Source organism: Sus scrofa, chromosome 14 (genome assembly GCF_054392235.1).
Source record: "Sus scrofa isolate SSC_HxYL_T2T_F1_AM1 chromosome 14, Sscrofa_HxYL_maternal_Yorkshire_Landrace_v2.0, whole genome shotgun sequence".
Lineage (NCBI taxonomy): Eukaryota > Metazoa > Chordata > Mammalia > Artiodactyla > Suidae > Sus > Sus scrofa.
The window spans coordinates 54,307,697-54,328,925 of NC_139396.1; the positions used below are offsets into that span (position 1 = coordinate 54,307,697).

General features: G+C 45.8%; 1 protein-coding gene across 39 annotated transcripts in view; it reads left to right on the forward strand.

The window, feature by feature from the left end:
• Positions 1-21,229, forward strand: part of CIT (citron rho-interacting serine/threonine kinase) — a 176,147-nt gene that overhangs the window by 73,165 nt on the left and 81,753 nt on the right. For 36 of the 39 annotated variants that reach the window (XM_021073543.2, XM_021073545.2, XM_021073548.2 and 33 more), the window contains 3 exons: positions 13,788-13,893; positions 14,838-14,981; positions 16,223-16,342. In XM_021073543.2, the coding sequence (XP_020929202.1) occupies positions 13,788-13,893; positions 14,838-14,981; positions 16,223-16,342 (370 nt within the window). Of the gene's footprint in view, positions 1-13,787; positions 13,894-14,369; positions 14,688-14,837; positions 14,982-16,222; positions 16,343-21,229 lie in introns of those variants that run through there. The other 3 variants (XM_084996383.1, XM_084996377.1, XM_084996382.1) reach the window with 3 other exon arrangements.

Consider the following 21,229-nt stretch of genomic DNA (forward strand, 5'->3'; position numbering starts at 1 on the left):
TCCTCCCTCTGTGACTGCAGTTCTCTCTCTCCTATGGCTGTTCTCTTCTGTTTCAGGCCCTTGAAGTGTTGAGATGTTGCACCATCCCCTGCAGTTCCACCCTAATTGTCTCTCTCTCTTTTTTTTTTTTTCCTTTTAAGGCTGCAGCTGCACCATGTGGAGGTTCCCAGGCTAGGGATCAAATTGGAGCTGCAGCTGCCAGCATACACTATAGCCACAGCAACTTGGGATCCAAGCCACATCTGCAACCTACACCACAGCTCATAGCAGTGCTGGATCCTTAACCCACTGAGTGAGGCCAGGTATGGAACCTGCGTCCTTGTGGATACGAGTCAGGTTCATAACCACTGAGCCACAATGGGAACTCCCTCATTGCCTTTTTAGCCTCTTCTGGGTGATCTCTTTCAGTCCCTGGACTTTAACTCTCATTTGCCCAAGGCCTTCCTCCCAGTGTGCCTGGTTCATCCTCACCAGAATATCCTACCAGTTCTCACCATCCCTGTCCCTTGTTCTAGCATAGGCACACTCCCTTCTCTTAGCCACTGGGTGCCAGTTTTGTTTTCCTCAGTTCACTTAAGAAACCACCCCTCTGTCCACCTTTCTAGGCAAGAAAACGGAGTCATCTTAAACTCTTTTTCATCTCCCCCACCCTCTCAGCTGTTACCAAGTTTTCTAAGTCTTGCCTCTAGGATGACCCTTGCACCTCTGCCCGTTTCTCTGTCTTCTCTGCCACCCCTCATTGAGTTTTGCTTGGACTATTGCAGTAGCCTCCTGACTGATGCATATGCCTCCGGTTTTCCCCAGTCTCATCCATTCTCCACAGAGAGTGGAATTCTTCCAAAGCACAAGTTGGATGATGTCATTCTCCTGCTCAGACCTTTAATAGCATCACGACGTGCATGGAATTAATGACCACTTCCGAGCTTGGCATTCAAGCCTGGTATGCTGGGACCCCAGCCTACCTTTTCACTCATCCCTCCTGCTTGTCCTCTATACCTGGCCAGGCTGCCTAGTGCTCATCGAGGAGAAGGGGACCTTGTACGTTAAACAGTACCCTTGCCTCTGGCAGGTCTTCAGCGAACATTTGTCAAATTGAATTAGACAGAAGTGGCCATGGGTTATGCCAGTTCTCCTGCAGTTTACAGCTTCTAATGGAGGCTGTCATCTTTGAGCACTTCCGCTGTGCCCAGAGCTGTGCCGAATGCCTCATCTCATGCATTCTCCTTCAGTCCTCACTCTCACCATAACTCTCTGAGGCGGCTGCTCTTCTCCCCATTTTATAGAGGAGGACACTGAGGCTCAGCAAGGGCAAGTCATTTTCCTGAGGTTTTGCAGGTCATAACAGGTCTGTCTTAGACCCATAGGCTGCCTCCAGGACCACTATACCACCCTGCATCTAACAGTCCTGCCTTTACCAGACTCTGCAGAATTGACACACTAACCCAATAACAAAGGTGAATTCGTGGTACTGGGAACATTATAAGGGCTTGACAAACATGCTCGTTTATCCCAGGGGTAACCCACAGTAGTACCATTAAGGAAACTGATCAAGGTAACCAGTCAAGAAGCTTGGTTTATCTTCTTAAATTCACACGCCATACATGGCAGAGGATGGCCAACTTTTCCAGCTTTTGACTTTAGAGCTGCTAGATGCATTTTTTTTTTTTTTTCAACCTGATGCATATGGAAGTTCCCAGGCTAGGGGTTGAATCGGAGTTGCAGCTGAGGCCTATGCCACAGCCCCAGCAACACCAGATCCAAACTGCACCTGTTACTTATGCTGCAGCTTGCGGCAATGCTGGATCCTTTACTCACTGAGCAAGGCCAAGGATTGAACCCGCATCCTCATGGAGACTACGTCGGGTTCTTAACCTACCAATCCAACAGGAACTCCAATAGAAGCACTGTTTTTTTTTTTTTTTTTTTTTCGGTCTTTTTGCCTTTTCTAGGGCCACTCGCACGGCATATGGAAGCACTCTTAATTTTGGGGATGGACTGTTGTACACTCATGGCAAGTCTAGGCCTTGGGATCAGGTTGATGTAGTTTGAAATCTAGGCTACTCCCCTCCCCCCCCCTCTTTGAACAGGTATTTAACTTCTTGGCATCAGTTCTGTAATGTATGAAGTGGGGGTTGTTTGTGCCTACCTGCTGGGTTTGCTGTGGGGACACATGGAGCATGGGTTGTTCGTGCCTGGAACAGAGTGAGTACTCATTTCCTATTATTGTTGTTTAGGGATGAAGATGGGCCTTGGGCTGCTTTTGAGTCTCCTTTCTTCCCTGCTCTACTCTGTAAAGACATCCTGCTGGTTTCTACCCATTGAGAGAATCAGGCCCCTGACACAGGTCCTTCTCTCTCCATCCAGTCTTACTACTTAGAGTGGAGTCTGTGATGTGTTGATTAAACCTGCACCTTCCATAAAACACACCCCAAGTAGGACTCAGCCCCTGCGGGATCCGGAATCGGTGCTGAGGGAGGAGGACGTGCACTGTGTTTGCCCTGGAGGTCACACCCTCCCACCCACCCTCCAGCGCTGGAGCATCCCGTGTATGGGACTGCATGTGTGTTACTGTGACATGGCCATCCCAAAACCAATGTTGGGTACCTCCCGCTCAAGGACTAGAGGGCTTTCTCAAGCCAGCATTAATTCAGTGCACTGTTGATTTTTTTGTTTTTCTTTTTAGGGCCGCACCTGTGGCCTATGGATGTTCCCAGGCTAGGGGTCCAATTGGAACTGTAGCCTCTGGCCTATGCCACAGCCACAGCAACTTGGGATCCATGCCTCGTCTGCGACCTACACCACAGCTCACGGCAACGCCGGATCCTTAACCCACTGAGCGAGGCCAGGAATCAAACCCACCTCCTAGTTGGGTTAGCTAACTACTGAGCCACAATGGGAACTCCGAGTGTGCTTCTCATTTTGGGTGTCTTTGTCCCACTGTGGCCTTTTAACTGAGACTGACTAGGGCACAGAATTGCTCCGCACTTCATTCAGTCGTTTGTTCAACAAACATGTAGTCCTAGGCCTTATGGCATAACTGAGTGAGACTGGTAAGGTCCCTGCTCTCAAGGAGCTAGCATTCTGTGCAGGGAGACAGGAAAGTAAGTTCATGGGTAAGAATTTTTCAGATGGTAAGAAGGACTCTGAAGAAATCAGAACCCAGGAATTCCCATCGTGGTGCAGCAGTTAACGAACCCAACCAGGATCCATGAGGTTGTGGGTTTGATTCCTGGGTTAAGGATCGGGCATTACCTTCAGCTGTGGTGTAGGTCACAGACGTGGCTCGAATCTGGCATCGCTGTGGCTGTGGCGTAGGCCGGCAGCTGTAGCTCTGATTCAACCCCTAGCCCAGGAACTTCTATTTCCCAAGCATGCGGTCCTATAAAGCAAAAAAAAAAAAAAAAAAAAAAAGAAAGAAAGAAAGAAAGAAAAATCAGAATCCGGGTGGGGAGTGGCTGGTAATGACTAGCCCTTGGGTGTCTAGTAAACAGAGAGCATGTTGGAGTAGCCCAAGCTCTGGGTTGTACAGGGAACGTCATCCAAGAGCAGGTCGGCAGGGGCTTTAGTCTTGGATTCTGCTCTTTTCTGCAATGAGCAGGAAGCCTTTGCAGGATTTTGAGTTAGGGACGTGGCTGGTCTGGTTCTCATGGTACAGAGAGGCCCACTGAGCATTGTGTGGTGACGAGCAGGATGTTGAGAGTTGGATTCAGGAAGATAAGTCAGGTCACTGCAGCCATCCAGGTAGGAGGCAGAGGTCTGTCAATGCAATGGACCTGCAAAGCTAGGCACTGCCTTAGAGGTGGGGCTGTATTAGAAATCACATAACTATACTTTGGTAACATGATTTTTATTTTCATTTATTTTTAGAGCTCAAATTAAAAAAAAAATTTTTGTTATAGTCAATGGTCTGTCAATTTCTGCTGTACAGCAAAGTGACCCAGGATAGTGCGATTTTTAAGAAATGATTCTTGGAGTTCCTGTTGTGGCACGGTAGAAACTAACCCAACTAGTATTCATGAGGATGCAGGTTCAATCCCTGGCCTCACTCAATGGGTTAAGGATGTGGTTGCCATGAACTGCAGTGTAGGTCGAAGACTTGGCTTGGATCCTGCAGTGCTGTGGCTGTGGTGTAGGCCAGCAGCTGTAGCTCTGATTCAACCATTAGCCTGATAACTTCATAGGCAGCGGGTATAGCCCTAAAAGGCAAAGAAAAAAAAAAAAAAAAAAGAGATTCTTCTAGTCACTTATGATGGAGCATGATAATGGGAGAAAAAAGAATGTATACATATATGTGTAACTGGGTCACCATGCTGTACAGTAGACAAAAAATTGTATTGGAGAAATAACAATAAAAAATTTTTTTTGAAAATGATTCTTGACTCATTCCAAAGCAAATGCTCAAATCCAGCTGAAGACCACTGCTCTGTGTGTGTGAGGGAGAGAACATAGTGTTGATGTCGATTGGCGAGGGGCTGCCCCAAAGCTAGCTAGATTTGGAAGCTTTTTAGGAGAGCGGTATTTTTTTTTTTTTTTTTTTTGGCTTTGCCTGCAGCATGTCAAAGTTCCCAGGCCAGAGGTCAAACCCGTGCCACCACAGTGACTTGAGTCACAGCAGCAGCAACGTTGGCTCCTTAACCCTCTGAGCTACCAGGGAACTCCAGGAGAGTGGTCTTTTGATGCAGTGGACCCCCTTACCCGCTGGGGGTACTTTCCAAGACCCTCAATGGATGCCCGAAACTGCCTATGGTACCGAACTCTCTCTATATACATTTTTCTTATACCTATATACAACCTACAATAAAGCTTAATTTATAAATTAGGTGTAGGAGTTCCCGTTGTGGTGCTGTGGAAATAGATCCGACTAGGACCATGGCCTCACTCAGTGGGTTAAAGATCTGGCATTGCCATGAGCTGTGGTGTAGGTCACAGACACAGTTTGGATTCTGTGTTGCTATGCCTGATTTGACCCCTAGCCTGGGAACCTCCATATGGTGTGGGTTTGGCCCTAAAAAGCAAAAAAAAAAAAAAAAAAAAAAAAAAGGTATCGTAAGAGGCAAACAGAATTGCTGCATCACTACTTTTGGGCTTTGGGGCTGTTACAAAGTATATTTCGACAACTGAGGCGGCTAGCAGGTGGTGTGCAACGTGTAGGTACTCGGGATAAAGAGATGAATCAGGCCCCAGGTGGAACAGATCGGGGTGGCGCGAGATTTCGTCCCACTATCCAGAACAGGGCTCAGTTGAAAACTTCTAAGTGGTTTACCTGTAGAATTTTCCATTTAATATTTTTGGGCCACTGTTGACCGTGGGTAACTGAAACCACAGAAAGTGAAACTGTGGAGAAAGGGTTGGGAGGACAACTGCATTTCCAGGTGTTCGTAATGGACACTGACGTGTGTCTTTAAACAGGCTTATCAAGTTAGTTCATAAATTTCAGAGTGCTCAATCTTAAAAGCCAATATATTTTTGGAGCAGAATGCTGATGAGTGTTTTATTTTTTGCACCATATTACATCTTGCACTTGCGTGTATTTTTAGTGCCGTTGGCCACAATTGGAGGTAGAGCCCTCAGCTGAGCTAATTTTGATTCCATCATTTTTAGCCTTCAGTATCCGTTCTTGGTTATCTCAAGAATATTTGTGATTTGTGATCTGTGTGATCAGCAATTTGGAGGCAAGTCTTGCACACTTGGGATCCCTTTCCTCAGGAAACAAATGAATGGCTTGATGCTTAAGCATGATCTTGATTACTGCAGTAGTGATCAGAGAGACCACCACACACAGACACTTTCTTTAGGTTGGAAGTAGACTGTATTCTCTTTTGATCCAAAGTGTTCTATTGACAGCGCTATTAAGGAAAAATTTTTTTCCCAGTTAGGGGATTTATTTATAGCCATCAAGAAAACCGCGTTCTGTCATTTTCCCTTAAATGTTGAAGGTACAGGTAAAACAGTTTTTAGGTCACATCTAACACGTTTTAAGAAAACCTTCTTTCTGCTGCAGGGGTAATGACCCAGCCCAGCCCTCCCTCTGTGTCCTCTGCCATTACCTCTATTAATACTCTCTGGGCCTCTCTAATTATAAAGCAGATGTGTGTATGGGGAAGAGATGTTGAATTTCAGAGTAAATTTTTCAGGAAAATAGAAGCTAGGGGAAAAAAGGAAAACCCAAACTTGGCTTCATGCTAGAAGAGACAGCACTGCTGTGTGTGGGTGGGTGGCTGCATGCACCCGCTGCTCACAAGTGCCTTTTCTCTCCATGGGGACAACTGGCTGTGTGTCAGAGATGTGGCCAGGAGGAGTAGGCAAGCAATGTGTGGGCAGGCTGCATGTTCTTTTATTAGCATCCTCATTGTACTGCATCTCATCGAGCCCAGAGTGTGAACCAGCCTGGGCCTCTAAAATCTGTACTGTTTCCTCTTTTAATATAGCACCCCCCTCCCCCCAAGTCACCAAGCGATGGAGGAAGAGTTGCTCTTGGGTGTGGGTCGAGCTGTTTCTGGGGGTAGCTGTGGACTGACCTGGTGTGTGGATGTTCTTGGGTACCCAGGCTGTCCCCAGCTTGGGCTTGGAGTCCAACACCCGGTGTTGCAAGCAGCTAGTCCTAGATAGAAGCTCCCTTTCCCTGTACCATCCTTTTTGCCAGTTCTCTTTGACTTTGTTTCTCCGAGTGTCTGTGGCACTTTTCTTGGGTTTGTCTGAGGCCGTCCAGCCAAGAACTAGCAGAATTGGGATTCCCACAGTTGCGGAGCCCAACTTGGAAGCAAAGCCCAGCTCTGCTCCCCACACCTGCACCCTGGTCATCATGATGCGGTTGGGTAGGGAATGCTGAGGCCATAGGGTAAGTAAGCTCTTCCTTGGCCTCAGTGCTACAGGAGAGTAACACACCCACCTCAGAGATGGCTGGGCTGGGCTGGTGGGCGGTCAATGAGGTAACCCCTGAAGTACCTGGCACGGTGCCTGACCTGGTGCTCAGTAAATTATCATCGTACTATTATTTATGACAGAGGTGTTGGCATTAATTCTCTCTCCTACCTTGCTACTTCTTTGAGGAAACAAATTGTGGCTTCCTTAACTTTATAGCCTCCACAGTGGAGTTTTGTAACTTGGTGCTATTGACATGTTGGGCTGGATAATTCTTTTCATGGGGGATTGTCCTGTGGATGTAGGATTGTTGAGCAGAATCTCGGGCCTTTACCCACCAGATGTTAATAGCACTCCCATGAAAATCAAAAAAGTCTTCCGACATTGCCAAAATTGCCCCTGGTCCAGGACCACTGGTTTACAAGTACCTCTCATGGGATCACAGGGCTTTTATGTTCTTCTATATATATAAATAAGGGATAAATGTCTGTCTTCCTTCCTACATGCCCATCCATCTTAAACTTATTTGTAGGAGTGGGTCAAACATTATAGGCATACCTTAGAGATACTGTAGTATTCGCTGCAGTAAGGTGACTATTGCAGTAAAGCAAGTCACACAAAATTTTTGGTTTCCCAGTGCCATATAAAAGTTATGTTCATGCTATACCACAGTCTGTTAAGTGTGCAACAGCATTATTCTCAACAGTGTACATTCCTTAATTAAAAAATACTTCATCAGAGTTCCCATTGTGGTTCAATGGGTTAAGAACCTGATGCAGTCTCCCTGAGGATGTGGGTTCGATCCCTGGCCTTGCTCAGTGGGTTAAGGATCCCGTGTTGCCCCAAGCTGTGACACAGCTCAGAACTGCATCTCAGATCCAGTGTGGCTGTGGCATAGGGTGGCAGCAGCACCTCTGATTTGACCCCCAGCCCAGGAACTTCCATAAGCCATAGGTATGGCCGTTAAAAAGGAAAAAAATATATAAAAAAGACTTTATTGCTAAAAAATGCTGACCATTGTCTGAACCTTCGGTGAGTTGTAGTGTTTTTGCTGGTGGAGGGTCTTGCCTCTGTACTGATAGCTGTTGACTGTTGAAGGTTGGGGTGGCTGTGGCAATTTCTTAAAATAAGACAACAATGAAGCTTGCTTTCTTTTTTTTAGGGCCGAACCTGCAGCATATGGAGGTTGCTAGGCTAGGGGTTGAATTGAAACTGTAGCCACTGGCCTACGCCACAGCCTCAGCAATGCCAGATCTAAGCTGTGTCTGTGACCTACAGCACAGCTCTCAGCAATGCCAGATCCTCAACCCACTGAGCAAGGCCAGGGATTGAACCTGTGTCTTCATGGATGCTAGTCAGATTCATTTCCACTGAGCCACAGTGAGAACTCCCCAAAGAAGCTTTCTACATTGATTGACTCTTCTTTCACAACCAATTTCTCTGTAGCAGGCAATGCTATTTGGTGGTGTTTTACCCACAATAGAACTTCTTTCAAAACTGGAGTCAATCCACTCACACCCTGCTGCTCCTTTATGGACTAAGTTAATGTAATGTTCTAAATCCTGTGTTGCCATCTCACCGTTGTCATCTCAATAGTCTTTAGAGCATCTTCACCAAGAGTAGATTCCACCTCAGGAAACCACTTTTTTTGCTCATCCATAAGAAGCAACTCCTCATCCGTTAAAGTTTTATCATGAGATTGGAGCAACTCAGTCACAACTCCAGGCTCCACTCTAGTTCTCTTGCTGTTTCCTCACATCTGTGGTTATTTCCTCCACTGAAGTCTCGAACCCCTTCCTGTCATCCGTGAAACTTGGAATCAGCTTCTTCCAAACTCCCGTTAAATCTTCCCATGAAATGTTCGTAATGGCATCTAGAATGGTGAATCTTTTCCAGAAGATTTTTCAGTTGACTTTGCCCAGATCCATCAGGGGAGTCACTCTCTGTGGCAGCTATAGCTTTAGGAAATTTTTTTTTTTTCCCTTTCAATTGTAAGACTTGAAAGTAGAAATGACTCCTGCAGAATGGATGTTGTGTTAGCAGGCATGCAAACATTAAGTTTGTTGTCCATCTCCATCAGGAGCTTTTAGGTGACCAGGTGCAGTGAGAACTTGAAAGGAATCTTTTTCTGAGCAGTAGGTCTCTCTCAACAGTATGTTTAAATATGCAGAAAACCATGTTGTAAACACATGTGCTATCATGCAGGCTTTGCTCTTCCATTTATAGAGCACAGCAGAGTAGATTTAGCATAATTCTTTAGCACCCTAGGATTTTGGGAATGGGACATGAGCATTGGCTTCAGCTTAGTCACCAGCTGCATTAGCTTCATCAGCAGCTTCACCAACTGCGTTAGCCCCTAACAAGAGAGTCAGCCTGTCCTTGGAAGCCAGACATTGGCTTCTTTACTCTAGTTATGAAGGTCCTGGATGATATCTTCTTCCAGTATAAGGCTGTTTTGTCTACATTAAAGATCTGTTGCTTAATTATTTTAACTTAATTATCTTGGATTTCTGGATAAATTGCTGCAGCTTATACCTTTATATCATGGAGACATGACTTCCTTGCTTAAACCTCACAAACCAACCTCTCCTAACTTCAAACTTTTCTTGTGCAGCTTCTGCACCTGCCTTCATAGAATTGAAGAGAGGTAGGGCCTTGCTCTGGATTAGGTTTTGGCTGAAGGGAGTGTTATGGCTGGTTTCATCTATCCAGACCACTCAAACTTGCTTCAGATCAGCGTTAGGTTTGTTTTGCTTTCTTTTATCATTCATGTGTTTACTGAAGTAGCACTTTTAATTTCCTTTAAGAACTCTTCCTTTGCATTCACAACTCGGCTATCTGGCCCAAGAAGCCTAGCTTTAAGCCTTTCTGGGCTTTTAACATTCCTTCCTCACTGAGCTTAATCCTTTCTAGCTTTTGGTTTAAAGTGATCGACCTGTGACTCTTCTTTTGACTTGAACACTTAGCGGCTATTATATAGTTATTAATTAGCCTCATTTCAGTATTGTTGTGAGGCCTAGGGAGAGGGAGAGAGAGAGGGAATGGTAGGAGGAGGAGCCGTCAGAACACATACACTGTTTATTAAGTTCACTGTATTATATGGGTGCAGTTTGTGGTGCCACCAAACAACTACAAAGTAATCATCAAAAAGTTTGGAGTATTGTGAGGGTTGCTAACATGTGATACAGAGACCGGAAGTGAGCAAATACTATCAGAAAAATGGCGCCAATAGACTTGTTTGACGAAGGGTTGCCACAAACCTGCTGTCTGTTAGAAACAACAACAACAAAAAACAACCCAGTATCTGTGAAATGTAATAAAGTAAAACACCATATAACAAAATTTACCTGTATTTGTTGAAGTGTGTGAATTTTAAGAACAAAGAAAATTCTGGCAACTCTTTCTTTAGTGAGTACACTCTGTCCCATTTCAGGGTCAACAGAAATATTCTTTACTGTGACTCCTGCTAATCACCTACAGCTTTATTGTTACAGCCGGTTACAGGGTTTTTTGTGCTCCCTTTCTCTCTCTTTTTTTCTTTCTTTTTTTTTTTTTTGACTTTTTTGGGGCTGCACCTGCAGCATATGGAGGTTCCCAGGCTAGGGGTTGAATCGGATCTGTAGCCACTAGCCTACACCACAGCCACAGCAATGCCAGATCTGAGCCATGTCTGTGACCTACACCAGAGCTCACGGCAATGCCAGATCCTTAACCCACTGTGCGGGGCCAGAGATTGAACCGAGTCCTCATGGATACTAGTTGGATTCGTTACCGCTGAGCCACAATGGGAACTCCATCATAGTTTTTGTTTAAGATGTCATTTTTATTAAAGATTTCTTTAGCACCTTTATTCTGAAGAGCCCTTAGTCGCTGTAGTTAGAACTTCCAAACAGTGAGCATTAGTTGAGTATCAGAATAGCAGAATGAGGGAGTCAGACCTGGGAGGAGGGGGAGGGGCTGGAGTATGGTCTCCTGCAAGTGCCTGCAGGTTGGGGCTGCACATCTCCCTGATTCTGGGCCCCATTAACAGGTGACCTAGAAATGACTTTTGGAGGTGAATGAGCAATCAGCTTTGTACACAGGAACTCACTTCAGGCACCTCTGGAGCCTGCCCTCCCATGTCATCAAATTTTGGAGCCACATCCGTTGTCATGCATACACATAACCCTTCTCCCCTAAGGGTGCCCATTCTGTGCCTGAGCCTGGAGAGACAAGGCCCAGCTTGTCACCCCTGACTCATGTCACTGCAGGTGACTCCTGATTCCTGAAGGACCGAGGACCCTGGTTGGGGGGAGGGGTCTGGTCTTCTCTACACCACCCATCTCCCCCAAGTGATGTCAGGAATAAAGGGAATAATGACGGCCATGCCAAGCAACCCATTTCATCTCTAGTTTTTTGAAAAAGCACGTGTTTGTGTTTTGACTAAACTGAGGTATAAAACAGACTAGTGAGAGATGTAGAATTTTGTTAAAATTCTTAGCCCAAAGTGAGATTAAAAAAAAAGTTGAGATATTCCCTTCGTGGCTCAGCAGTAATCAACCCGACTAGTATCCATGAGGACACAGGTTCGATCCCTGGTCTCGCTAAGCAGGTTAAGGATCCAGCATTGCTCTATAGGCAGCAGATGCAGCTTGGATCTGGCATAGCTGTGGCATAAGCCAGCAGCTGTAGCTCCGATTTGACCCCTAGCCTGGGAACTTCCATATGCCCCAGGTGCAGCTATTAAAAAAAATAATTTATGGATTTCAATCCCCATGGCCCATTTCTTTGAATAATCAACATTTGTTCTAATGTGAATAACAGCATGGAGCAAATTCAGTCCCTGGAGTTTTACTCTTATAATCAAATGCTTTAGCCTTTTGAGGCATGTGCTGTTCATGCTGTTGCAAGGGTAGTGATGATAAAAACCACATTGATGAACCTGCAAGATGTGCCGGGCACTGCGATATCAGGGCTTTCCATAGATTATCTTACTAAATCCTCAGAAGAACTCTTAAAAGTAGATTGAGAATTATCCCCGTTTTTTGGTTTGTTTTGTTTTTGTCTTTTTAGGGCTGTACCTGCAGTGTATGGAAGTTCCCAGACCAGGGGTTGAATCAGCGCCATGGCTGCTGGCCTTTGCCCAGCTTGCAGCAATGCCTGATCCTTAACCCACTGAGCAAGGCCAGGGATCGAACCTGCATCCTCATGGGTACTAGCCCTGTTTGTTTCTGCTGAGCCACAACAGGAAATCTCCATTTTACAGATGAGGAAACCGGGGTTCCAAGAGTTCTCAGGTCGAATGAGTGGCAGAGTCAGATTTTGAATAGAGCTGTAGGAGTCTGGATGTCGACTTACTTGGCTGCCCTAATGTGTGTGTGGAGGGGGCTATCACTGGGGGTATAGCGAGCCAGCACTGTCACCCCAGCCCTTGTCACTGGGCTGGAAGCTGCGGGGAGAGAGATCTTCTGAGTTGCTGCAGGGAACTGACTTCTTTTAGGCAGGGAAGTCGTTTGGGGCAGCGGGAAGTAGAACTTTGCCTTCTTGGTAAGACACCAGTGCTCTTTGACAACCAGCTTCTGCAACCTGTTATCAAGGCAATGGAGACAGACAGTGGGGCAGCAGTGGGACCTCCATGCATAAGGACCTTTGATGGCTGTTTCCTATGACTGCTGTAACAAGTGACCACAAATTTAGTGGCTCACAACGACACAAACTTATTGCCTTAGAGCTGTGGAGGTCACATGTCCAAGATGGGTCTTACTGGGCTGAAAGCAAGGTGAATGAGGCTGCACTCCTAGGAGCCTCTGGGAGAATAAGTTTCCTTGCCTTTTCCTGCTTCTGGAAGCTGCCCCCATTTCCTTGGCTCCTGGCCCTTTCCTATGTCGTTAAATCTCTCTCTCCGACTCCAACCCCACCTCTGTCACTTTATCTCCTCCCTTCCTCCGCTTCCTTCTTAAAAAGGACCCTTGTAGTTACATGGGGCTGACCTAGGTAATCCAGGAGAAGTGCTCCATCTCAGAATCCTTAATCACGTCTAAAAAGTTCCCTGTGCCAGGTCAGGTAGCAGATCAACGGGTTCCAGAGAGGAGGACGTGGACATTCTGAGAGAGGGACCTCATTTGGCTGACATAATAAGCGTTATCTGTTTTTGTAAAAATGAAATAGAGCCAAACTGGCCAGCTCGGGGATGGAATAAACAACATTTTGGTCAGTCTCGTTAACTAGTAACAGCGGCTGGGCACTTGCTCTGTTAGTGCCGTCCTGCATCAGGACAGGTATCCCTTATTTCCCCCTCCCTGGAGCTGGTTTCTTTTCAGAACTTTGGAGGGCCAGCACCTGCTCATCCTTCAGGTGACAGCTCAGCTGGCACCACTCAGAGACGCCCTCCCCCATTGCCTGAGCTGGAAGCAGACCCTGTTCCATCTTCCTTCAGCAGGTCGCTTGCTTTCCTTCTTTGGCATCGTCTGTAACCTGTTAGTTTATGTGTCTGCCTGTTGCATTCTGTGTATCTGTGAATGTCAGCTCCAGGAGGGCAGGGACCACATCTCTCTGGACCACCAGTGTTCCAGTGCCTGGAACAGTTTCTGGAACAGAGTAGGCACACGTACACATCCATTGAGTAAGTGAACAAAGCCTCTTAGGCACCATGCCCTGTGTTTAATGCTTATGCACTCCTGTCCTCATGGGCCCCTAGATTATCCTTCTATCCTTAGAAATGGAAACTGAAGCTCAGAGGGCTGAATCAGTGCCCTGGTCAACCCGCTCCCACAGTTCTTGGTCCTCTCTGCCTCTGCCTTGTGGCCTTTATGTCTTTAGGAGCTGCTGGGTCCAGCTCTGTTGACGGCCAGGGACTTCAGCAGGTCCGTGGTCTCTGCCGCCATTTCCGAATGCAGCTTTTCGGGCATGCCCATCGGTCACCCTGACATTGGTTTTCTCCCTTCCAGGTCTGTTGTGTCAAGTCTGGACTCCCCTGCCAAGACTAGCTCCATGGAAAAGAAACTTCTCATCAAAAGCAAAGAGCTGCAAGACTCCCAGGACAAGTGTCACAAGGTATTTATTTCCACAGCCGGCATCCTTCCTTGCTGCAGGATCCTCCCGTCAATATATGCCAAGGGATCCACCCGGGGCCGCTGCTGGCGTCCAGCCACCTGAACCTTCCCTCGCCGAAGTCGCGCCTCCTCCGGCAGCTCAGAGGGAGATGAATTCGGGCCTTGATGCTGCCGTAAATCCTTTAAATCTTAACCAGAGGAGGCCCTGGATGTAAAACGGCCCGTTCCTCAGCATGACCCAGTCAGACGTCTGCGTCTTCCGGCAGGTGGCACTGGTCCTCACCTGTGGCCCAGATGCAGCCCACCTGCTCTGAGTGATGTGAAGTCTCTCTTCCTAGTCCTTTAAAAACTCCTGCTTATGTCTCTGCGGCCACTGTGTTGATTATGCTCAACGTCTCTTAACGCTCACTGTTCCTGCCCAGGGGCAGCTCTCTGGAAGCTCCCAAGAGCCACTACTTGCCTGGGACTCCTAAGAGTGCAGACGAATACTTTATCTCCTTGCCCTGTCCTGGATTTGTCTGCTAGCTCTTTGCAAGGAGATGGGGGGGATCAAGATGGATTTGGGATAAAATTAAAGTGACGTCTGCAAAAAAAAAAAAAAAAAAAACCCAACCCAACCAAAAAAACAAACAAAAAAAGCAAACAGGTGAAAAAAAAAAAAAGATGATGGTGGCTTCCTTGCTCACTGGGTTAGAGAAGTGATCGAGTGTGAACCCAGCCTTGTATGAGAGGAGTGACTTAGCATTGGTGACTGTCCTTAAGAAGACCTGTGTGCTCCCGGGCGAAGAAACCATGGTATTTCCACCCCAACCTGTGGCGACTTAGTGCCAGCCCGGGCCACCAGATGGTCTCGGAGGCCTCCTGAGATTTGACTGCTCCTAAAGAAACACCCCCCTCCCCACCCCCACCCCGGGCCTTTTTAACGTGTCGATGTGTTTATTTCAGATGGAGCAGGAAATGACCCGGTTACATCGGAGAGTGTCAGAGGTGGAGGCTGTGCTTAGTCAGAAGGAGGTGGAGCTGAAGGCCTCTGAGACTCAGAGATCCCTCCTGGAGCAGGACCTTGCTACCTACATCACAGAATGCAGTGTGAGCCTTCCCCAAGTCCCCTTCCCTCGGAGGTGGCACTTCCTGTCGTGTGTGTCTCATCCTGTTCCATGACAGCGTCATGAGGCACGTCACAGCTAGGGCAAGAGCATACAGGGAGCAAGCGGAGGCACGGTCTGTGATTGGCAGAGTAGTGTGAGCCTGGCCACAGGGCCCAGGAATGAGAGTGGGCCCCAGGTAGGCTGCAGAGCCTGGGGCTGGGCAGAGAGTCTCAAAGGGCTCCCAGCCTCTCCCATCCCAACCTCTCTGGTCTCCATCGTATCCAACACATTCAGCCTCCAGAACCCAGCTCCCTGATAAGCGCAAGAAAATGTCTTTTGAATCAGCCCCAAATCAATTTTCCACTGCCTAGAGCTAGCGTAGCAACAAGAAAACTCAGCCGTGGAAACCCAGACCCCCTGTCATTATTTACTGTGTGCCGTTTTTGTTTTTTTGTTTTTTTTCTCTCACAAGAGTAGACTGTCTTCTCCATTGTCTTGTTCAAAACTTTCATTCAGGTGTTTTTTAATGTACCCACTTAAGCAGTCTTAAGAAGTTGAATCACACATTTTTCAAGGTTTTTTTTTTTTTTCCTTCACAAAGGAGAGGAGATCTATAGAACGTGGCTGATTAAGAATAACTGCTATGTTTCCATTCCAGATTTGGCTGCCTTTCAGTGGTGGGTGAAGTTATTCAGCTATGTATTTCAGATATAGATTTCAGTGCCACTGAAGCGTTGAGGGAACCTTATGGATGAAAGGTGTCCAGGAAACTTAAGCCAGGAGGTGGAAATAGATGGTTTGGAGTCTTAAGTGATAGCAGGGCAGAGAATGAAGTCATTGCTCCTTTGAAAGGGGCATGTATACTTGACAGTTCTCAAATAACTGATATTCCAGAAAAGATGTTGTAGCCACCACAAGGGTGGTTTAATGGATAAGGGATCTTAACTAGTTTTAGTCCTGAACATACAAGTAAGTATCTGTTCGGGTAGTTAGGAAACAGGTGGATGCAGTTTCAGGCTGGATCCGTAAGGTCACAAGGTTTGAGATGATGTTTCTTGAACCCAATGGGGGGGTTTTACAGGAAGAAAACCGGCATCTTCGACCCACCGGAAGTTGTCGACTTTGGTCCGTCACCCGAAACTGCCTTGGTGTCTTCGAAACGGCTTGTGGCTCCCTTAACGAATCTTTTCAGACAGAGCAGGGTCCACAGGGCATTCCTATTAAAATTTTTGCTTTCCACAGAGCTTAAAGCGAAGTTTGGAGCAAGCTCGGATGGAGGTGTCCCAGGAGGACGACAAAGCACTGCAGCTTCTCCACGATATCAGAGAGCAGAGCCGGAAGCTCCAAGAAATCAAAGAGCAGGTAGGACTCCCTGCCCAGGAGCAGGGAACCAGCTCGGACCTCTCGTTTTAGGAGAGGTATATTTGAGGGATGGAGAGAGGGGGATGGTGAGGAGAGAGAGTGCGAGAGAGAGGTATGTAGGTCATTTGGAACTTTTAGATTCCCCATGATTTATATAAATGGCAGAGTCCTTGTTCTAGCTCCTTTTGAAGCCTGCACCTTATAACGACAACTCTTTTCAATTTCAGGTGTGGGTTTAGGGCCAGGGTGGGCACACTGCAGCCTGTGGGGGCCAGCCACCTGTTTTCTGTGGCCACAAGCTCAGAATGGTTTTTGCATATTTAAATGGTTGGGGGGAAATGCAAAAGAAGATTTCATGATGTGTGAGAAGTTACATAGAATTTGATTTTCAGTGTTTATAAATAAAATTTTAGTAGAACACAGCCATGCCATTCATTTAGGTCTTGTCGTTGGTTGCTTGTCATGCTGCAATGGCAGAGGTAAGTACATATGACAGAGACCGTAGGACCTGCAAGGTGGAAATTGCTTCTTCTCTGGCTTTCCACGATTTGCCAACCTCTGCTTCAGACCATTTAAAAAAACAATATTAGGGAGTTCCCATCGTGGCTCAGCAGTAACGAACCTGACTAGTATCCATGAGGATGTGGGTTTGATCCCTGGCCTCACTCAGTGAGTTAAGGATCCAGTGTTGCCGTGAACTGTGGTGTAGGTCACAGACACAGCTTGGATTCCATGTTGCTGTGGCTGTGGTGTAGGCTGGCAGCTGCAGCTCCGATTTGACCCCTAGCCTGGGAACTTTCATATGCTGCAAGTGTAGCCCTAAAAAGAAAAAGTAAATAAAACAATTTTAATGTTTTCATAGCTTTTCAGATGCACTTGAAGTTTTTGGGAGATGCCAGGATAATTCATGGTTTTAATTCTCTAAAGGAATATTCTAGGAGAAGGGTCTGAGCAGTTAAGGCTCAGTCAGAATTAACATGGCAAATCTGACTAACAGAAAGCTGTCCCCTGCATGTTCTGAAAAGAGAATCCGGACCTTTAAAAAGCCTACTCTCTCTCTTTTTTTAAAAATCCTCTTTCTAAAAGGGTTTTCTTTCTAGATGGTTCATTTTTATTTCGATTCATTGTTTCCTTTTTAGCCTGGATTTTTTTTTTTTTTTTTTTTGTACTTTGAAGAAACTGTAAATAGAACTTTAATGAAGAGAATGCAATGAGCAATTGGAGAGCTGAATTAGCAGCTGCCAGGCAACTCTCATTCACTTCAGAAAATCTAATGGAAACAGTGATGGAAATGAACATTTTTATCTCTGAGTAGCACCAAACTTAGCCATCTGGGTGGTGCTGATGCAAGAAACTGCAGCAAATAATTTGATTCGTTAGTTATTCTTTAAAGAAGAGAATGGTTGTTTTGGATGTTTTGTTGACATAATCTCATTATTGCCTTAATATTTTTAAAAATCATTGATTAGTATCCTCGGGCTCGATCAAAATGTCCTAAATAAACGTGTTTAGGAAATGGTGCAATCCAGTTGTCAGGTTTCTGGACAATCATGCTAACTTAGAGATTTTTGGAGGTCACACCTACCATTTGAAAAATCTTTTTTGACAGTTGACTCATTGCCCCTTTTATCAACACAGTTGTTCAACCTAAAAGTTTCAAGAAGTAGGATTCTTTCTCTCCCATTAGTTGAGTGTGTTTGGAAATTGGCGTTTGGTGACATGCTGGGGAAATGAAAGCTCTGCTTGGCCACCAGAGGGAGCAGCTGGTGTCCATGAAATTCCATAGAAACAGAATTATCAGAACATTTTGAAAAGGTATTTGCTGGTGGTTGAGTTCAAAGAAATGTCCTTTATGATTCATCCCACAGTTGGCATCCTTGTGGAGTTTCAGATTTAGTGACCACTCCAAGTTCCATTGGGGGGGGGGGGTAGAAAATTTCTCTGTTTCAGAAATTTTATTTCTCATTGGAAGAAGCGTTTATTGAAGCGACTCTCGGTAGGTCTGATGAGAGCAGAATGTTCGAAGTCCAGGAAAAAGCATTTAATACTTGCAGCAAACTCTTATTGTGGTTTTTGTAGCCCCTCAGTTCCTCCCAGTTTTGCCATTCATTCCTCCACTCTTCCTCAAAGCAAATTTCTGGACTGATATTTCTTGATTTATTTTAAACATTTTGCTTCTACTTTGCTAACCCCACATGGTATGTTTGGATTTGGTTTAAGATAAATACCTAAGAGATTCACAGGATGGCTTGATTCCTGAGCCCTTGGTAGCAGTGGCCGATTCCCCTCCCCTACGCGCCCCCCAGGATGGGAAATAGACATTGGGGTAACACAGAAGACGTCTTTGATTCAGGATTTCTGACTGAACAGCACCATGTCTGATACCTCCTTCCCAGAAAATCTTGAAGCTGCTTTTGGAAGCATGACTTGGGGTGTGACTGAAGAGCTGTTCACGGTTTCCCATTCTGATCCTAGTCAGCTCTAATCCACAGGTCGCTCCCACTGAGATGGGAACAGCTCCTTCTTAGCCATCCTTAGAAACAGATGTGATTACCTTCTCTCAGATTCTTCCTGAAGCAGGGATTTGAGCTCTTGGATATATAGGATTTCCTCAAATTATTCAGCATAGTAACAGGGGTCAACAAATGAGGTAGAATTCTCTTTGATGCTCACAGCAGGCGGGGTGCCCCCCCCACCCCCGGAGTTCATATTGCTGTCGGAGATGTCACCTGATTCTCTGCTTCCTCTTCCTGGGTGCTCTTGACAAAATACAAAAATTACATCCCCTTCTCACCAACACAAGTTAAAGTCAGAAGAGGGAGCTCGAGGATTAAAGACGACCAAGATTTCCTCCCACCTCTTTGCTTCCTCCACAGTTTGGTGTTTGTGCGGGGGAGGGGGGGTGCCCATGGTACTTGGGATTTTTTTTTAAACTATAAAATCAGAAGACAAGAAATGGAGCTTTTAGGTAAAGGAAACTGTCTTTCTACATAGTGTTTCTATCTTTTTATGAGTGCTGTTGTAAAACAATTTTTAATGTGTAAATATATATATGTTATCATTATTATTATTATTATTATTTTTATGGAGGAAGGGGCTCAGGAAGGCGCAACACCCAGAATCATGAAAGTCATAATAAGTCATAATACAACCCTGACCGAGGGGTCTAGAAAAACCCCAGGTAAAGGATATACCAATTCAGATAATCAGCTCATGTTCCACTCTGTGAGCTCAGATAATTGTTGAGTAGGTTCTAAAGACCTTTGGCTATATAATCCAGCGCCACCCACTTAGTGCGCATCATCCTGAAAAACCTGGTGCCCCGTGACTTGTAGGATTGACCTTCAATAACAAGATAGCTGGCTCTCCGTCTGTATCCACGGGTTGTGAATCCGTGGATTCCACCAACTGCAGGATGAATTTGGTCCTGGAACCAATCCCCTGTGGATACCAAGGGACCCCTGCGTGCTTTGGGGCAGGAGGGAGTGGAATGAGACCATGCTGTCTTCTGTGGTCATTTTTTCTCCCTTTCTCTCTACCAGTGATACAGAGTGAGATGTGCTTCCATGAAAACTATCCATTTTCAAATGAACATCACTTCCCCTTTAATGTGCATGGGGTGGGGGTGGGGGATTGCCTGTTACCATGGCACGAAAGGCTTACTTTACACTCTATTACTTAAAAAAAAAAAAAAAAAAAGAATTCCCATTGTGGCACAGTGGAAACAAATCCAACTAGAAACCTTGAGGTTGCCGGTTCTATCCCTGGCTTTGCTCAGTGGGTTAAGGATCCGGCATTGCCGTGAGCTGTGGTGTAGGTCGCACACGAGGCTCGGGATCCCGTGTGTCTGTGGCGTAGACCGGTGGCTACAGCTCCGATTAGACCCCTAGCCTGGGAACCTCCATGTGCCTCGGGTGTGGCCCTAAAAATACAAAAAAAAAAAAGACTTTTTATTGGTTAAACACATCTCCTTGCTCAGTTGGTCCCTCTTTAGTCATTTCCTAGGAGAACAGATGTTAAAGATGTTCAATGTATGTTGTGACGTTCAGAGACTGTCTTGATTCAGCTCTTTATTCTTTTCCTTTTATATCCGCCACCCATCCCCACCAGCTTGGATTGGTTACACTTTGCTTATTCATAATCCTCCATATGCATAAGCTCTACTTTTGCTAACAGAATATTTTCATACTTGGCCCCAAAGTTCTCAGAACCCTTGCCCATTTCCTCTGGTAAATACACTTTTGGAACACCTCATTGCAAATATTTTAGAAATTTACTTTGGAAAAAGTTGGGCTGTATTGGATCACTTTAAAGGCTTTGCTCAAGGAAACAAGCTAATTCTTCCTTTGGAGTCTTTCTCACAAGTTGTTTTGACCAGAGACAGTGTTTTCTGACTCTTCCAAATTTCAGGGTGACTTGCATCTCAAGAGCAACATTAAGTTCATCATTCACTTTGGGGCCCAGAAAAATTAATGGTGAGAAACTGACATGATGAGTTTCACCTTCCAAGAGTCTCTCCACTGAGCTTTCCAATTACCCCCTTGTGCCGTCTGAAAGGTTAATTTTAAAACTAGTACCATATCTAATTGTGTTAGGCGCACATGACTTCTAAAGGACAAATCCATATAAATGATTACCCTTGGAGGAAAGCTATGTGTAAGCAGTTTATCCGGGTTGTTGAAAGTACATCCCTTCCAGCTCTCTTGTGTTAGAAAGGCCTTACGGTTCTGTGCTTCTTGTCCAGCATTATTCTCCCAGAGGGTCTTGCTGTACCTAGGCACCTGTGTTCCAGGTGGTGTTGCTAGTGAGGTATGATCTACATGAAAACAGTGTAAAGATTGAATAGTCTTTTCTCCCCTCCTTGTCCTCCACACACCTCTCCCGTAT